General features: G+C 36.6%; 1 protein-coding gene across 1 annotated transcript in view; it reads left to right on the top strand.

Annotated features, from left to right (window-relative positions):
• Positions 1–19,717, top strand: part of LOC113073180 (phosphofurin acidic cluster sorting protein 1-like) — a 41,471-nt gene extending 21,754 nt beyond the window's left edge. The window contains exons 2-24 of the mRNA XM_026246057.1: positions 1,475–1,562; positions 2,650–2,739; positions 2,817–2,942; positions 3,029–3,173; positions 3,262–3,356; positions 4,027–4,104; positions 4,416–4,475; positions 5,506–5,666; positions 8,689–8,782; positions 8,917–8,997; positions 9,644–9,765; positions 10,330–10,459; positions 11,413–11,517; positions 12,069–12,175; positions 12,472–12,624; positions 12,764–12,876; positions 12,961–13,063; positions 13,139–13,181; positions 13,850–13,892; positions 13,980–14,118; positions 14,419–14,657; positions 15,607–15,726; positions 15,803–19,717. Coding sequence (XP_026101842.1) covers positions 1,475–1,562; positions 2,650–2,739; positions 2,817–2,942; positions 3,029–3,173; positions 3,262–3,356; positions 4,027–4,104; positions 4,416–4,475; positions 5,506–5,666; positions 8,689–8,782; positions 8,917–8,997; positions 9,644–9,765; positions 10,330–10,459; positions 11,413–11,517; positions 12,069–12,175; positions 12,472–12,624; positions 12,764–12,876; positions 12,961–13,063; positions 13,139–13,181; positions 13,850–13,892; positions 13,980–14,118; positions 14,419–14,657; positions 15,607–15,726; positions 15,803–15,921 — 2,554 coding nt within the window. The 3' untranslated portion in view covers positions 15,922–19,717. The remainder of the gene's footprint in view (positions 1–1,474; positions 1,563–2,649; positions 2,740–2,816; positions 2,943–3,028; positions 3,174–3,261; positions 3,357–4,026; positions 4,105–4,415; positions 4,476–5,505; positions 5,667–8,688; positions 8,783–8,916; positions 8,998–9,643; positions 9,766–10,329; positions 10,460–11,412; positions 11,518–12,068; positions 12,176–12,471; positions 12,625–12,763; positions 12,877–12,960; positions 13,064–13,138; positions 13,182–13,849; positions 13,893–13,979; positions 14,119–14,418; positions 14,658–15,606; positions 15,727–15,802) is intronic.
• Positions 19,718–19,984: the final 267 nt, after the last annotated feature.

The raw sequence follows: 19,984 nt of genomic DNA, 5'->3' as shown, positions 1-19,984 counted from the left end.
TCTTTATTTTCATGACTATGAAAATTGTAGATTCACACTGAAGGCATCAGAACTATGAATTAACACATGTGGAATTATATATGGAATTATATACATAACAAGAAAGTGTGAAACCACTCAAAATATGTCATATTGTAGGTTCTTCTTTTGCTTTGATTCCTGCTTTATACACTCTTGGCATTCTCTTGATGAGCTTCAAGAGGTAGTCACCTGAAATGGTCTTCCAACAGTCTTGAAGGAGTTCCCCGAGAGATGCTTAGCACTTGTTGGCCCTTTTGCCTTCTGTCTGCGGTCCAGCTCACCCCTAAACCATCTGGATTGGGTTCAGGTCCGGTGACTGTGGAGGCCAGGTCATCATCACTCTCCTTCTTGGTCAAATAGCCCTTGATGCCTTCAGTGTGACTCTACAATTATCATAGTCATGAAAATAAAGAAAACTCTTTGAAAGAGAAGGTGTGTCCAAACTTTGGCTCTGTACTCTATATGTATATATATATATATATATATATATATATATATATATATATATATATATATATATATATATATATATATATATATATATATATACAAAATAAAATAATGTATAAACATAGGATTTTGTATATATTTAATATATATGAAATATTTGATCAAAATATAAGTAAAAACATGACATAACAGATTGAAGCTGTATTAACATGAAAAAACACACATACTTCAATAATCTATTAATATCATATTGCTTATATATGAATAAAACACCTTAGTTCTTCTTTGCTTAATAACAAGATAATTTTTTTTAAATATTAAAATAACAGTGAAACATTTAAACATGGAATATATTTATGTCAAAAGATAAATAATATATATATATATATATATATATATATATATATATATATATGACATATTACAGATTTATAAACATTATACTTAAAATTAAATATTTAATATAACTACATATAATAATAATATGACGTTTGTCTTATATGTAAATGAAACCCCTCAGTTCATAATGTTTAATAATCTTCTATTTGCTGATACTGTCTCGTGTGATTTTGACTGTTTCATCTTTTCTTGTTTCTTTCTGTACTTCCTGTCTTTTAATATCAATCTCAGACTGTGAATGAACAGAGTGAGTCGTGATTAGTTTGAAATGTCTGAGAGACACAAGATGTGTAGATGAAGACACAAACAGTCCCACGTCTGATATGAAAATATGTTGAATGCGCTGAATGCTGACGCGTAAAACTGCACGTCACCGTCTGAGGTGTGTGTGTGTGTGTGTGTGTCGTCTGGTCAATAGCTGCTTCAGGTTGTTATTGATCAGTGTCTGTAGAGTCTGAGACTGTGAGTGTAACCTTCCCTGACCCTCAGAAACAGCACACGCGTGTTCACTGATTCACCAGCTGTTGTTCTGTCTGGATACACTGCTTCAGTCCGTTACAGCTGTTATGAGACGGTGTCATGATGTATTGACTTGTGTTTTCAGGCTCTTCAATCTGACTCTGAAGAAGCTGGTGATGCTGAAGGAGCTGGATAAAGATCTGACGTCTGTGGTCATCGCTGTCAAACTGCAGGTGATCGATTCTTCAAACACTTAAGAGCACGTTCTGGACACAGTGTGAACGACTGATCAAACCACAGCTAAACAACATCAGCCAATCAGATCACAGCACACTTTTTATGATCCAATCAAATCCTGATGATAACCTCAAGTCCCGCCCTAAAATATAACTCTCTGCAAATTCTGTTTCTATCAAAATTACGAATAAGTGTAAGGGAGTAAGCATATTTTTTAATTAACATTTTTTATTTAGTTTTAAAAAATATATATTAATGCTATTATTCAGCAAAGATGTATTTATTTGATTAAAGAGATTTATAATTTTACAGAAGATTTGCATTTCAATATATTTGTATATTTGTAATTTGTTTATTTAAATCCATTTATAAAGTTAAACATAAACATTTTAGTTTTAAATAATTTAATTATATTTGTAAATTTATTATTTTATTTATTTTGATTGAAAAATTACTATTTTTATTTAAAAATAGTTTATTTATAATAAATAACTGTTTATTTATTTAGTTATTTAAAAATATTTTTTCTTTTGTTTTATTCAAAGAGACCCTAAACTGGCAGTAAAGACTTCTATAATGTTGCAAATTATTTCTGTTTCCATATATGTTTTAATTAATTCACTTTTTTTAATACTTTATTTGCAATTTACTTAGCTATTGGGAAATAAATCATTATTTTTACTCTGGAAAATTTGTAACATAAATACAGACATTTATTTTGAATAATAATAATAATAATCAGAAATGTTTCTTGATCAGCAAAGCAGCATATTAGAATTATTTCTGAATGTAGAGTAATGATGCTGAAAATACAGCTTTGCATTACAGGAATAAATTACATTTTAAAATATATTCATATAGAAATCAGATATTTGAAATTGTAATAATATTTCACAATTTTGCAGATTTTACAGTAATTGTAATGAATTAACTGCAGGCTTGATAAGCAGAAGAAACTGCTCTCATAAACTCTCACAGTCCCCTGCTAGTGTTTTCTGCTCTCTTACTCAGATCTGGAAGAGGAAGCTCTTCCCGTGTCTGATGATGTTTACTGACCATCTGTCCTCTCTGTTTGTCTTCCAGGGCTCGAAGCGAATCCTCCGTTCCAATGAGATCGTGTTGCCATCGAGCGGTCAAACAGAGACAGACCTGCAGCTCACCTTCTCCTTACAGGTGAGTGTCACAGCACAGTCTGTTCACGTCCAGATCGCCTCACACAAACTCTCACAGTCGTCTCGGTCTCCTCGCAGTACCCACACTTCCTGAAACGAGACGCCAACAAGCTGCAGATCATGCTGCAGAGGAGGAAGAGGTACAAGAACAGGACCATCCTGGGCTACAAGACGCTGGCGCTCGGCCTGATCAACATGGCCGAGGTGAAGCGCAGACACAGACACAGAGAGCTCAGAGTCGTGTGGTGTCAGCCGTTCCTCTGTTAACCGATGATCTCTGCTGTTGTCAGGTGATGCAGCACCCCACGGAGGGCGCTCAGGTGCTGGGTCTGCACAGTCAGCTGAAGGAGGTGTCCGTCCCGGTGGCTGAGATCCGGGTCTATTCTCTGTCCAGTCAGCCCATCGACCACGAGGGACCCAAAGCCAAGATGAACGGTGAGAGAGCAGCGATCATGTGACCGTAATCTGCAGAAGTCAAATTAGGCTGTTCCTCATGCGTCCTCTGTGGGTGTGTTGTGCTCAGATCGTTCTCCAGACATTGATAACTACTCTGAGGAAGAGGAGGAGAGCTACTCGTCTGAGCAGGAGGGCAGCGACGACCCTGTTCACCCTGTCCATGTAAGTGTTCAATCAGCCATTCACTGATGTGTGTGTGTGTATAAATATATATTTGTGTGTGTATATATGTGTATGTGTCGTATAATGTGTGTGACATTTTCTTATAACTTTTTTTCTGTTTAGATATATTTTTCCAAACTAACGTTGAGCAACCATCAAAACAGACACATTGTTTTCAGAGAGCTTTTTAAAAATAAATACTTGCATATATAAATATTTTCATGTATAAATATTTGGCATAAATTAGAGCATTCTGGAGAATTAAGTCTGGCTTTTCTAAGATCCATTAAATTTCATCAAATCAACATAATTAATGAACTGATGTAAATATGATTCAAAACTAAACTTGCAGAGCTTTATATACATTTCCTAGAATTTTATATATAAATAATAATAATAAAAATAAAATATATATATATATATATTTAGAACTGAAATTGAAATTAATATATATATACAGATATATATACAGAACTGAAATTTATATATATATATATATATATATATATAGATATATAAAAAATTTCAGTTCTGCATCCTGATTGCTACTCTATTCATATAACATTTGAAGCTATATTCAAGTGTGTATAAATGTATATTTATGTGTGTGTTTGTGGCATTTGAGTGCACACACACGACGAGTGTTTAACGGCTCATGTGTATGTTTCAGTATCTCGATGATGAAGAGGACGAGGTGAGGAAGAAGAAACCCAGACGCAAACTTACTTCCAACGCCTCTATTACCAGAGTGAGTCTCTGTCTCTCACACACACACACACACACACAAACACACAGTGGCTCACTGCATTAATGAATATGAATGACCGCACTGAGCTCCATTTAACAAACACCATTACCATTTAAGAGGGCACTTTTCTAGCGTTTTATCTTGGTTAAAATAAAACAAATGCACTGGTGAATCGCTCACAGAGGGATCAGGGGTGTGCTTTAAGACTGAAAACAGGATTAGGTTTGGTTGGATGTTGACTGTGAGCTTCATTCTGGCGGATTTGTGTTATAATTGTGTTTTAAATGTTTGATCGTCTCTTCTCTCTCCAGCAACCGAACATCAAGCAGAAGTTTGTGGCTCTGCTGAAGAGGTTTAAGGTGTCAGATGAGGTAACGTCTGCGCCCTCACGGAAATATGACTGTGACCTTATTATCTTCTCTCATTCTCACCTCATTCTCTGTCAGTCAGTCACACCTGAACATTCACACCTGGTCTGATAAAAGACGGGAAAACACTTCAAATCCCTTTAAATACTCAAAAGATTAGAAATGATGCATGGAACTAAAAGTACTAAAACGAAACCTGTTTTCATTATTAGGTTTATTATTTCAAAATTGAAAATTGTCATCATTTATTGACCCTCGTGTCACAACAATTTTTGTAGTTACTGTTAACAAACACGACTGATAAATCTATTTTCAAAACATTTTAAAAACCTGAAATAATAAAATATAATATAAGATGAAACACTTGAGAAGTTAAAATGAAAATCTGAAACATTGCCTTGACATCCAACTTAGAAAATAAAATTAAGATCAAGATGAAGTACTAAAATTACTAGAACTGAAATAAAGAAAATAAAGGCACAATAGAATGACTTAAATTAAAAATGCAAAAACTAGATTCAGTTTATAATAGTAATACTAGCATTATATGTTTTTATGCCCTTTATATATAGATTTATTTAAATGAAATGTGCATATCTGTAGCTAATTTTAAGTCTGGGGCAGACAATACCTTTAAAAAGCTATGAAATTAAAAAATGCTGTCTTGGCAAATAACTGTAATAAAATAAGTTTAAAGTGAAGTACTAAAACTGAAAAGCTAAATAGAAATATAAAAATGGACTAATAACAATTAAATAAAAAAATGCATTAAAATAAAATGCAAAATATAAAACTAAAATGCAATTCAGTTCATAATAGTAAAGCCTGCATTAAATGTAATTATACCTTTAATTAAATAAAGTTTTTTGTAAATACTGATAAAAATGTGTTTGATTCGTTTCATCACCGTTTCATTCTGGGAGAGATGGGAGAAGTATGAGTTTGTTGAATCTGAGTCGCTCTGCTGTCGTGTATCTGATTCTTCAGGTGATGAGTGAAGTGGTGTGTGTGTGTGTGTGTGTGTGTGCTGCAGGTGGGTTTCGGGCTGGAGCACGTGTCCCGGGAGCAGATCCAGGAGGTGGAGGAGGATCTGGACGAGCTCTATGACAGTCTGGAGATGTACAACCCCAGCGACAGTGGACCGGAGATGGAGGAGAACGACAGCATCCTCAGCACTCCCAAACCCAAGCTCAGGTGACACATGACTGTGTGTGTGTGTGTGTGTGTGTGTGTGTGTGCGGCGCCCCCTGCTGCTCACCTCCTCCAGCTGCTGCAGATGTTCAGTCCTCAGTCAGACTCTTACACTGTATAACACTGAGAGTTCTGCTCCTTGATTCTGATTGGCTGAGCCACGCTCCAGGCTGTTAAGGCGGTCGCACACCGGACGAGACACGCCGCGTCGCGTCGCGCCACATGTAGGACAACTCTAGGTATCGCACACTGGACGCGCACATTCTATATGCGTGAGCTCAATTTCGCAGCAAGATGGGAGAGTTTTAACTTCATCAATTATTTTAATTTTAAATATATGATTTTAATTGATAAAAGCTGAGTTTTTAACGTTAATTAATGAGAAGAATCTGTGTTATTATAATAAGTCTGTTATTGTTTTGTTGTATCTGTTGTCTAGGCAACTGTGCTGCTGAAAACGTAACCAAACACTTTGTAATGTTTTATTTGAATGAAACAAGTGTGCTGTACTTTAATTTCAGTTTCAGTTTATAACATCTGGGTTTTTTAATATAAAACTATGCGGATGGCGCTCTGTGGCGCGGCAGAAATTTGAACAGCGTTCTGAGTCGTAGCTGGGCGCCGCGGACAGACGCCGAATGGCGCCGCCGGTGTGTGTACTCACATAGAGAATAATGTGTTCGAATTTTAAAGACGTGGCGCGACGCGACGTGGCGCTGCGCTTCTCGTCCGGTGTGCGACCCCCTTTATACTACTGATGTACATCTTTGTTTACATTTGTGTGTTGCTCGGCAACTGCTTTGTTGGAACCACAACTGATTCTAAAGCTGCGTTTTTTTGAATTTAATTAAACAGAAGGAATAGTTCAGACAAAGGGTAATTATTGTCATCATTTACTGACCCTCATGTCACTCCAAGCCCATCTGACTCTTTCTTTCCTTGTGAAGCATTAAAAGATGATGTTTTGTGGTTTGGATCCAGTGTAGTTATTATACAAAAACTATAACTATACAAATGGTCTTTGGTAATAGAAATGAAAATGAATCTTCAATTAAACTTAAAAGGAAGGGAAAAAAGACAAATGTTGCTTTGGCATTGTTATTTTAATTTTAAAAATACTAAAATGACTCTTAAACTAAACCTGAAATAAAAATAAATTAAAGCTAAACAGAAATATACAAACTAGTAAAAGTCACAAGAGCATATAAAATGACTAAAGTTAAAAACTGAAAATCCCAAATATCGAAAATTCAGTTCATAATAGTAATACTAGCATTGGATGTTCTTATAACATTTATTTAAAAAATCATATAAATATTCCTAAAAATGTGTTTTTAGCATGCAATACACTGGTTTAGATGTAGTTCACGTCTTGATTTGAAAGAATTTCTCAATTTTAAAAACAAAACTAATATTTTGTCGTGTTAACATGCAGACTGTTAATATTAAGTTACAATATGGTTTAGATGAAAACATTTAAGTTACAAATTTTAAATATAAAATCCAAATTCAATATCAATTGTAGATGACAAACTTTTATTTTTGTATTATGAGTTTTCATTTTAATTTTCATTTTTTTTTGTAATGTTTTTTTTTTATTGTCTTTAATGTTTTTAAAGTCTGCTGTCTTTGTAAGACAGTACAGTGTGAAGCATGTATTTGAACTGAGACTGAAGGATCAGGGTTCACTTTATAAATTTTAAATATAAAATCCAAATTCAATATCAATTGTAGATGACAAACTTTTATTTTTGTATTATCAGTTTTCATTTTAATTTTCGTTTTTTTTTGTAATTTTTTTTTTTTATTGTCTTTAATGTTTTTAAAGTCTGCTGTCTTTGTAAGACAGTACAGTGTGAAGCATGTATTTGAACTGAGACTGAAGGATCAGGGTTCACTTTATAAATTTTAAATATAAAATCCAAATTCAATATCAATTGTAGATGACAAACTTTTATTTTTGTATTATCAGTTTTCATTTTAATTTTAGTTTTTTTTTTAATGTTTTTTTTTAATTGTCTTTAATGTTTTTAAAGTCTGCTGTCTTTGTAAGACAGTACAGTGTGAAGCATGTATTTGAACTGAGACTGAAGGATCAGGGTTCACTTTAATCAGGGTTCACAAGGGAAGTCGTGGCCTAATGGTTAGAGCGTCGGATTCCCAATCGAAGGGTTGTGAGTTCTAGAATTGTGGCTGGGGGTAGTGCATGAACAGCTCTCTCTCCACCTTCAATACCACGACTTAGGTGCCCTTGAGCAAGGCATCGAACCCCCAACTGCTCCCCGGGCGCCGCAGCGTGTCGTGTGTGTGTGTGTGTGTGTGTGTGTGTGTGTGTGTGTGTGTGTGTGTGTGTTCACTGCTCTGTGTGTGTGCACTTTGGATGGGTTAAATGCAGAGCACAAATTCTGAGTATGGGTCACCATACTTGGCTGAATGTCACGTCACTTTCACTTTCACTTTCACTTTAATCTTTAATCTTCGATCACAGACAGATGGTTTATGGAATTACATTTGTTTCAGTAATAATGAACGAAACTTTATAAAACTGAACGTAACTTTTTCAGAAACTATCAAATATATGCCATTACAAAAGAAGAAAAACACTATGAAATCAAAAGCTCACTATCCAATCAGAGAAGATCACTGTTAACCCCGCCCCCACGAGAGGTTTGGGTCAAAACTCCAAACGGAAAACTGCAAACCGCAAGCGAAATCTGTGGCAATGCATTCAGAATCCATGATTAGCAAAAACATTAACAAAGAATGAAGCATATATGAAAAGCCTGTTAAATTTGTGCGACTGAGTTCCTTTTTTTCCTTTTCATTGTTATTTTTCTTCTTTTTTAATGGCATATTTTTGATAGTTTCTGAAAAAGTTACATTCAGTTTTATAAAGTTTCGTTCATTATTATTGAAACAAATGTAAATTCCATAATGGTTGAGTTTTGAACAGAAATGAGTGCGGAGTCAGTGCTGTTAAAATAACCCAGGTTTGAAGAAATCGTTCTCTCTGTGTGTTTGGCAGGCCGTTCTTCGAGGGAATGTCCCAGTCGAGCTCTCAGACGGAGATCGGGAGCTTGAACAGTAAAGGCAGTCTGAACCGAGAGCCCTTCAGCCCCGTGAGTACACACACAGCAGACTCCTCACACAGTTCATACGAGTCTTTATTCAATTCAGCTCTTCTCTCTGTAGCAACATGTCCTGTGAAGGCACTAAAGGACCTTTCTTTCTGTTTTGGTCTTTTTCATATCAGAGTGATCAGCCGGCGTCAGATAAGCTCAGACACTCTCGGAGCCGAACCCTGGACGAGCCTCTGTCTGAGACCGACACACTGGTGAGACTCATGCACACTCACATTTACTGTCACTTACGGATTACGGTTTTATATTAAGATTTAGTTTTATATAGTTTTATATTTTTTGCTTTCAATCTAATGTTAGTTAAATTTTAGTAATTTTATGTTTTTGTAAAAAAAAAAAAAAATTCTAAATGTCTGTATAGATTTCTATTAATTTTGATTTGTTATTTTTTTATTTAATTATAGTTTTAAACCTTCAAGTTAGAATGAACGAAAGTGTAGATGTAATAAAATAAGTTAACTTTCTTTTAGATATTTTATTTTTGTTAATGTTTGTTTTTCCAAGTAACCATTTTTTTTCTCTAGTTTTAGTTTTTGTTTTAGTTAACTGTAATAACCTTGCTTTAAAATGCATCCGTATGTTTACATTATATAAGACAAATAAATATTTTTAAGAAAGATTGTACAAGCATAACATCTGACTAAAGAAAGGTGTTTATTAAACTAAAACACCAGTTTATTTAAAGTTAAATGCGAAAATCATCACATTTACACGCTGTCTAAATACTCCTGGGCTCAATCTATATGACACTCGTTTCTCTTTGGGATTTCGCCTGATTTAAATTCCTTCAGTCGTGTTGTTTTAAAGCTCTTCTGTGTTGATTGCGTCGATGTTTTGTAGGAACTGACCGATCAGGAGTTGTTCAGTGATGTCGGACCGTCTATAACAGTGTCTGTGGCTGAAAAACCACGAACACCCTTAAAAACCAGCAAGAACGAGCTTCAGTCCTTGCCGTCACCCAGGTAATATAATATAATATAAGAGAATGGAATATAATAAAGCAATAAGCCCCAAGAAGCCTTTGTTATCAGTGAATTTATAACAGCTAGGGGGCGTTGTTAGACACGACACAAAGCTGTTATAAATTCACTGTAAACCACAGCTTCACTGGGATTATTGCTTTTATAAAACGGTTATTCCATATACGTAGTTTCACAAAATAAAACCGAGCAAATAAATTGTTATGATATTAATACAAACAGTTCTTCCACCAAACAATGTAGTTCCTAAGAATCAGTTGTGGTTGCAATAAAGTGGTTGCTGAGCAACACACAGAAGTAAACAAAGGTGTGTGTTCTCAGCCAATCAGAATCAAGGAGCGGAACTCTCCACTTTATGATATCATCATGTGCACCACTGTTCTAGGGTTTATAAGGAAATTAATAGTTTCATTCAGCAAGGATGCATTAAAGTGATCAAAAGTGACAGTTGTGTCATTTATAAAGTTAGTAGATTAGAAACAAGGTTAAATAATGCCCAGAACACAAAGCCCAAGTTTGATTATGTGTGTGTGTGTGTGTGTGTAGATTGGACGGAGGACAAACACCCCGTAAGCGCTGCACTCCTGTGAAAGAGCGTCAGCTCTCCAAACCGCTGAGCGAACGAGCCAACAGCTCCGACAGCGAGAGATCTCCTGAGCTCGGACACAGCACACAGGTGCCAGGATTCAGACTCTCTTTACATCTGTATTAAGCAACGAGTAGTTCACCCAGAAATGTAACTTTACTCACTCTCATCCCACATGTAGATGAGTTTGTTTCTTCATCAGATTTGGAAAAAATTTAGCATTGCATCACTTGCTCACCAGTGGATGCTCTGCAGTGGATGGGTGCCGTCAGAATGAGAGTCCAAACAGCTGACAAAAACATCACAATAATCCACACCACTCCAGTCCCTCAGTTAATGTCTTGAGAAGTAAACAAATAAACAAATCCACCATTAAGACGTTTTAAGATGGTGCTTCTGGCTAAAATATAGTCCATAATCCATAATAGTGCTTCCTCCAGTGAATAAGTTGTCTTGTCTGAAGCAGGAGAGAAATCTGCAGAGCGAAGCCATAACCGCTCTAAACAAATATATGGGTGAATGTGAGAGAAACAGGAGAAGGACTTTGGATTATGGAGTCATATTTTAGCCAGAAGCAACAGTGTAATGTTTAAAAGACTTTTTTTTTTACAAAAACACAGCCTTTCACTTCACAAGACATTAACTGATAGACTGGGGTGCTGTGGATTATTGTGATGTATTTATCAGCTGTTTAGACTCTCATTCTGACGGCACCCATTCACTGCAGAGCAATCCAGTTTCTCCAAATCTGTTCCCATGAAAACTCAAACTCATCAACATCTTGAATGGCCTGGAGGTGAGTAAAGTTTCATTTTTGGATGAACTATGGCCGTTAATAGCTGGTGTAAACAGGGTTTCTCTTCTTTCTCAGGATTCCCTCACAGTTCTTTCCTCTCTCTGCCGTGGCTTTAAATAAGGATGTTAATGCAGTGTTTCGTCTTGTTCTGCAGAGTCAATGTGAATTATTCATGTCCCGCTGACTCATCCCTGTGTGTGTGTGTGTGTGTGTGTGTGTGTGTGTGTGTGTGTGTGTGTGTTTGCAGGTCCTCAGGAAGGCTGTCTATGATCAGTTGAATCAGATCCTGTTTTCTGATGCTGCTCTTCCTGAAAGTCTCATCTTGATCAATGGCACAGACTGGCAAGGACAGGTACATGAGACTGTGTGTGTGTGTGTGTGAGACTAATGGGTGTGTTGTGTATTTGTTATAATGCACAACCTCATGACTTAACTTTTTAAAATAGCCACAGCATTGATAAAAAGAAGTGTTTTTTAAAAATTTAAATTACAATAAAATTACAATTATTTATAATAACCTATGCAATATACTGATAAACAAAATTCTAATGCTAAGTAAATAGTTTTCTATTTGCAAAGTTTATGGTTTCAAAGTATTTTTAGTGAATTCATTATATCAGCAATTTTGCAAACTCCACCACTCAGTACAGAATATGATTTAATATGAATAATTTATCTCTGTGATGTGCAGCTGTCTTCAGAAAACATTCTGATGTACTGATTTACTGCTCAAGAAACATTTCTGATTATTATTATCAGAGTTGAAAAGAGTTGTGCTGCTTCATATTTTTGTGGAAACCATGATGCATTTTATTTTGCATGATTTTTTGATGAATGTAAACAGCATTTATTTGAAATAGAAATCATTACTGTGACTTTACTGCAGTGTGTGTGTGTGTGCAGTATGTTGCGGAGCAGCTTCAGCTTCAGAAGCATCCTGTGGTCTGTACGTGTTCTGGAGCAGAGATCCAGGCCGTTCTCTCGGCGCTGCTCACTCGGATACAGAAGTTGTAAGTCACATGACCACAGAAACCATTAATGCTTGTTCACCACCAGTGAGATGACGGAGTTCAACAGCTGTTTTGTAAAGAAAGCACTGACCTGTAGTATAAAGTCCAGTGAAATCTGATCACACTGTGTCTGTTTCTGTATGTCTGTGCGTGCGTGCGTGTGTGTCTGTGTCTGTGTCTCTGTGTGTGTGTCTCTGTGTGTCTGTCTCTGTCTGTGTCTCTGTCTCTGTGTGTCTGTGTCTGTCTGTGTGTGTCTGTGTCTGTGTCTCTGTCTCTGTTTGTGTGTGTGTGTGCAGCTGTAACTGTAACTCGTCGATGCCGCGGCCGGTGAAGGTGGCGGTGGTCGGAGGTCAGAGTTATCTGGGATCAGTGCTGCAGTTCTTCGTCACTCAGCTGGCCAACAAGACGTCTGATTGGCTCAATCACCTCCGCTTCCTGGTGGTGCCTCTGGTGAGAGACACAACTCACGACTGGGACGTACAGATGGAGGCATACAAGTTCTTTCTGTGTTTTATGATGCAGATATTTTTGGATGTTAATTTCAGTGTTTCTGTTTGTTTTTGTTGTTTTGTTTTTTTAAACTGGTTCAGGTTCTCATCCTGTTGCTAAGCACCTGGGTGCCCTTGACAACCGTTACAGTGCAGCCTTCCTGGACGGAGCCTGGAGAGACACATTCAACCGATCAGAGCCACCGCAGACAGGTACACACACACACACACACATTCACACCACACACACTGATCCGTTCCGAAGCTGTGTAACCCATCAGCTGGTGTGTGTTGTAGATGCGGTGGACGTGGCTGCGCGTGTGTCTCAGTACATCAGCGGAGCGGCTCTCACACACCAGCTGCCCATCGCTGAGGCCATGCTGACCTGCAAACACAGAACGTACGTCTGTCTCTCTCTTTACTGCTGCTGTTACATCACTCACTGTTTCTGATCACTCATCACTTCCTCTTACAGGAGAGATGAAGATTCCTACCAGAAATTCATTCCCTTCATCGGGGTGAGTACATATCACACTGTTAGGTGTATCTGACAGACCATAATACTGCATTCTGCATTTGTAGAATTAAATGCATTTCTATTTCTCTTATGACAGTTTTTGCCTTATATATGTTAATAAAGTAATTAAATTAACTGTCAAAAAATGACCACTTATCTTTTTTTATTTTGTATTTTATTTTATTCACCCATAAGTATTGCATATACACCTACATAAGTATATACACCCCGGAATGTATTTTACATTTTTTTGCTTAAATTTTTTTGTTTTATTTTATTTCATTCACCCATAAATACTGCATTGATTGAATAAAAAATGTATATTTGTCCATGCCAAAGAAATTACTCCTGAAATATTTGTTGCACTAGCACATATCACTCAAATGCAGTATAATAAATAACATTCATAAACTTGGAAATTTAATTCAAAAAATTACTTTTTCTGTGGGGTACTATGTGCCCCTAGAATGTATTTTAATTAGATACCTATGATCTTTTTTTTTTTTTTTATATTATTATTTTATAAAATATATTTTTTAATTCTCTCTCTCTCTTTATATCAGATTGCCTATATATTTATTGCAAACAGCAGAAGTGTCACTCAAAGCATTATATATATATATTTGTTTAGGTGTTATTTGTTTTAAATATGTATTTGTCATCTCACAGGTGGTGAAGGTGGGTTTGATTGAGCCTGGCCAATCATCAGCAGGTGTGTGTTTCCAGCCAGGCAGAAGCACTCATGCTGTTTAATAACTCTTGCACAGAAGCTCACCCTGTGTCCGTCTCTGTTTCCCAGTTGACCCTGAAGAGGGCGTGGCTGTGAGTTTAGCCGTCCCCTCCACGTCTCCGCCCTCTCACGGCTCACCCAGCAGTCTGAAGGAGATGGCCACGCCCCCCTCGTCTCCGTCCATGGGCGGAGGTTTGGCTGTGCAGGGGTGAGTGATCAATCTAGCTTTTATTTGTATTATTTTCAATTTTATATTTTTCTTCCATTTTATGTGATTTTTCCCTTTTTAAAATATTTATTATAATTATAGAAATTGTATTTCTATAAATATGATTTTTACAAATAGCTTTAAATATATTTCAGTTTTAGGTTTAGGAATGTTAGCACTTTCACTGGTGGTTCAACCTTTCAGGAAGAATAAAATGGCTCAAAACTGCGGTAGTAATGCAGAAGGAAACAGTACAGGTTTCTGGCTGCTGTGATGTGTGTGTGTGTGTGTGTGTCTCAGGAGTCCCAGCATGCCTCACGGCGGGGACGCCATCGGTCTGCAGGTGGATTACTGGCTGGCGTCTCTGGCGGAGAAGCGGCGCGAGGGCGAGAGGAAAGACGCCAGCAATAAGAACACCCTGAAGAGCGCCTTCTGGTCACTGCAGGTCAGCCGTCTGCCAGGAGGAGGAGCCAGCGAGCCACAGGCGCCGCTCAACACTATGGCCATGACCGTGGTCACCAAAGAGAAGAACAAGAAAGGTGAGCAGACCAACACGAAGCCAAGAAACAGGCAAAGTGATATAGTGCACATTCAGAGCATCCAGAAGATCCAGACAAACTATTTCAGTGTAGTAGAAAGTGTTTAATGTACAGGGCAAGGCTTTGTATTCATCATACAGCACAGATAGGAAATGGCTAAGTAAATTGCAAGGCAAAAAAATATGAAAATACAATTACTTACACATACAATATAAATATATATAATTTATAAAGCATTATTGAGCCAAGGATAGAATAATAGAAAATATTTGAAAAGCTAAATTACAATAGAAAAAAACTTCTAATATACAAATTAATTAGTAGACGTGTGTGTGTGTGTGTGTGTAAATTATATATCGTTGTTTTTTCATTTACAAAATAATAAGTGACTTAAATTTCAAATCTAAAATAAAACAAAATTATGAACAAAAAGTTCAGTATTTATTATATAATGATCACCATTTGTTTGATCAAAAACAGAAAAATAATAAATATTATTACAATTTAAAATAACTGTTTTCTATTGTAATATATGTTCAAATGTAATTTATTTCTGTGGTGTGCAGCTGTATTTTCAGCATCATTCCTCCAGTCTTCAGTGTCACATGATCTTCAGAAATGATATACTGATTTGCTGCTCAAGAAACATTTCTTATTCATTTTATTTTACAGGATTCCTCGATGAATAGAAAGTAAATAAAATAGCATTTATCAATTAAATGCATCCTTGCTGAATAAAAGTAGTAATTTCATTAAATAAATAAATTGAGGTCCCCTCGAAAACGAGATGTTACATCTCAAGGGGTTTTCCTCTTCACAATAAAAATTGACAAAAAAAATGTAATGACCAAACTTTTGAACGGTAGTGCAAATAAAAAAAACAATGCCAACACTTCATATACGAATATATTACAATATGAGTAATGTCTCTCTCGCTTTCTTTGTGCAGTTCCCACTATTTTCCTGGGGAAGAAGCCTAAAGAGCGGGAGATGGACTCTAAGAGTCAGGTGATCGAGGGCATCAGCCGGCTCATCTGCTCCGCAAAACAGCAGCAGACCATCCTGAAAGGTACCAGACCTTCTTTACAAAACCACTTTCTCATCAGCTCAAGCAGAAAACAACATGCCTCTTCCTCCTTTCTCAGTCTCCATTGACGGATGCGAGTGGAACGACGTGAAGTTCTTCCAGCTAGCCGCTCAGTGGCCGACTCACGTCAAGTACCTTCCGGTGGGACTGTTCGGCTACAGCAAACCGCCCTCCTAGGACGGCCCACTTTCTTAACCCCGCCTCTTCAACCTGCAGCCTACATCCCATCGCACACCGCTGAAGAACGCTGGCCAATCACAGCTGAGATGAGACCGTCTCTGGTGGGTGTGTAGGTGGAGTTGAAGACGTTCGATTCGGCGGCTTCGCTAGACTTTTATCAGCGCTAGTCACTTTTATTTATTAAAGGCCCCAGAGCCACACATGGGGGCCAAGCACAAAATTGAGAGACACCACCTGGTGATGACGATTTAACAGCATGCACCGCTTCAATCACACTGGACACCCCTAAATATATCCCTTGATGTACCTGACCTCTTTCATCATCAGCATCTATCAATACATGCAGTTTAAGTCTTGCTCAAATCTACCATGGTAACTGTACTTAACAGCTTTCGGAATCTTTCTGTTGCTTAGTAACTATGGAATTTTGGCAGAAACTGTGGTTGCCATGGTAGATGTTTGTAAACAGAGATTCAAACATGAAAAAAGCACCAATGAATATTCCAAAACTAGCAAAGTTCCTGCCTTTATTAAAGGGGTGGAGTTAAACGCCAGTTTTTACATTGGAGGCGGGGCTACAAGGTGCCCACTAGCCAACTGACGAGATTTCCTAAAAATCATCTTTTGCATAGTTTTATTCTTCCAGGCGACGAAATCTGAAACTGCGTTGTTGCATGTCTTAAACTACATCACCCATAATGCACTGGCAAAGTTAACATCCAGTCTACATATACAGAAGGTTATTGGTTCACATTGGTTAATCTCTGTTAACTAGAATATACTAATTCAATTTAGTTTTAGATTTATTTATGTCAGTTATCATTTTTATTTTTTTAAGTGACCTTTTAGCTTAAACATGTAGCTCATCTACAGGTTTTATTTCTTTCCATAAAACAACTCCAAAGATCTCTGGCCGATCAGAATGTAAACGTTACGGGACAGAACGAGTCAGTCATCTTTATAACCTGGGCAAAGGCAATGATTTCAAGGTGGAACAAGGCCTGATGTAGAGGCTGGGCGAGCGTGGAGGTGAAGATGACACCGAATAACCCAGCAGAATTAGGGAAGATGTAGTTTTAGAGCTTTTCTTTTTGTTTCTTGTGTGCATCTTTACAGCTGGAAGCTGGTTTGCAAGGGTTTCATCAGTTGTCAAATGCTATGCACTTAACTTGGCCTTCATTTCTTCACATCTTCGTCCAAAGCACAAGAAACGGATCAGCTCCTCGTACAGAACGCTCAATTAAAACATCATTCACAAACACTACCTTTACACACTGCGAAAATACCAGTTTCTTCATTTTTTTTTAGTCTCATTTTGTTTCTTTTTTTTTCAAAAATCTGAACATATTTAAATTAAGACACATTTACTTGAGAAGCAAAATGACTTAAGAAGTAAAGTCTTGGTTTCTGAACGAAAAATGATGAAGATAATGAACTTTTTTTCTAGTTTAAAGCATGAAATCATTTTCAAGAAAACACAACTTGATATATTAAGTACTTTTGCGCTGTGAACAAAACATCAGAACTGATCTGAGATCAGTAAACATCCCTTTATTTTCTAGCTGGAGCGTGTTACATTACTGCTAATGGCAGCTTTCACAAGTAACGTGCTTTTATCTGTCTATAACTTCTGTGAGTGGTACAGTAGGTAATGCAACTAACAAAGCGTCACTAAAATGTGGTTTTAAAATAATAACAAACTTAAAAACTATCTATGAGCTGTTGTTGTGCCACAGTAAGAGTGAAGCCAGTGTGTGTAGTGTGTGTTGGTTCATGCGAGTGTGTGTTTGTGGTGTTCACTATACAATATTCACGGCACAAGATTCAGCGTGTTTCCACCCATTGCAGCTTGAAATGCTTGAAATGCTGATGAATTATTAATATACAGTGATTGTTACATAATTAATCTGTTGAACTCCTAATATCATTATTCATTCACTTTCCAACTGAAAGAGTGAATCTCACAAACATGTCATATTTCACCACAAAAATCAGAAGAAAAAAATATGAAAATATATGTTGCTTCAAGAAAACCCGCCCAAATTTAGGACTCGAATTTAGGATTAAGGCTTTGTGGCATTACTGGACTAATATTTATTACAGATTATATAAGTTTTAGTTGCATTAAGTCTATTATAGTTGCATTTGTTTGCAATTTAGTTAATTTTTGCATTACAGCCATTTTTAGTAAAATATATACAGTATATTTAATTGTTTCTTTTGATTTTTGAGCTAATATATGACCTGGATGTGAGGCTCTTTCTTAAGTCATGTTTTCTGGAATTTTTTTTTTCTGTGGTTAAAAGTATTAAGAACAACAGAGTATTAAAGTAACGATGGGTCAGTTCGGTTTGTATTTGTTCCTGCTTCTTACAGAGATGTTTAGCAATAGTTTTGAAGTGTGTGTTTTTAGTGTGTGTGTGTGTGCATTAAATGCATCTCTCCTTTTTATGCCCATATTTTTAGATTTATTTTTATTTTAGTTAATGTTGGTCATCAGTACCGCACTACTGGACAAATATCCTCACATGAATGATTTTCCTATGGCAGATATGTTCTTACTATGTTTTATGTAGTTGTTCAAATTGCATTTTATTAATATCTTTGTGATCTAAATATGAAGACACATACTGTGGCTGTCATAACAGCTGCAAGTAATACTTTGAGTATTTCAGTTTGTCCAGAGGGTTTTACAGCCTTGTCGAGGCTTTGGTCATTCCTCATTGGATCGATGAGCTTTGGTCATTCCTCGAGCATGGCCCCTAAAGCTTAGAGACCTTCTAGAAAAGCCCCCCGTAGATGTTGAGCCTATAAAGAGAAAAACCCACGCTGAACTACTTCAAATATCTGTGCTGTTGTTACACTTGCTGTCCGTGTTTTACGCATGCATGATGGCAAATACACAAACACTTGCAGAAACCTTCACACGAAGTGTTTTGAGTTACAATAAATAAATAAATGCAATGATTTCGGAGTCCAGGTTAAATTTTGATATGGATATGCATTGAATGGAAAAATGAGGGGCAAAAAGAGTGTCACTGCCAAAGAGTGTCAGCTGTTACATTTTTTTGTGTGTGTGTTTTTTTGTGCATGGAAAATGATTTTCAGTATTTATGGAGCAGTCTGGAATGGGAATGGGAAGTACCAAGTTTTCTGACTGATTCATTTCGATATTAAAGAGCGTTTCCAATCGTTTCACTTGAACATGGACGGTCTCTTTCTGCGTGTGTCGTGTGGAGTCTGGTCTTTGTCCTCGTACCTCTGTATCTGCACCTGTGTTGAGTTGTCATGTGAAAGATCAACAACATGAAGAGGATTCCAGCATTCTGATTGGTCGACTAATTCTCGCAATGGCCAATCAGAATGCCGTTCGTCCGCTTCAGATATTTCTTCTCAATGTAATCAGTTGGAGAGATAAAATGCCTGAATTCCACAAGCTCCGGCTTCAAACCCAGAGTTAACCTTCTGTGTAAAGTAAATCACTGGTTCATATTTAGTCGTGGAAGATGGAGAAGCTGAGCTTGTGGATGGGATAAGTATTTTTGCACATGCATTTATTATCTTTTAGCAGTCTTCAGCTCTGCCTTTTTGCCTTTAGACAAAAATGCTTGTACATATCCAAAGTGCTTGTAATATGAACTCATGTCCCTTTATTGTGTTCTTTTTTTATTTGACATGTTTTTGTAGTACTGCTTTTTCATAATTGAGTTGTCAATCAATAGATGTGGTATGGACAGTGGAAGTGTTACTTGTATTCTTTTTTTTATTTAATAAACACCTGATTTGTAAATTCTCCTGTGTAGTTTGTAGATTTTTGGGAAAACAACAGTAAATATTATTTGTCTGTTGCATTGCTCTGCTAGAGATGTCTTAATGATTAAATATTTTCTTATAGATTAATAACTTTGGTCAGTTTAGCACAGAATTGTACATCTATATACTTGTGAAAACATCTCATAATTTATGCAAACACTACATGAATAAGGTAAAATGTTTAACTTATACATATTTCCATACTTCCCTGGTTGATTAAACACCATATATTAAAACAAATGTGTGT

Source organism: Carassius auratus, unplaced genomic scaffold (genome assembly GCF_003368295.1).
Source record: "Carassius auratus strain Wakin unplaced genomic scaffold, ASM336829v1 scaf_tig00011539, whole genome shotgun sequence".
In the NCBI taxonomy this organism is placed as follows: domain Eukaryota; kingdom Metazoa; phylum Chordata; class Actinopteri; order Cypriniformes; family Cyprinidae; genus Carassius; species Carassius auratus.
The sequence above is the reverse complement of the archived record's forward strand: the minus strand, read 5'-3'. Positions and strand labels throughout refer to the sequence as shown.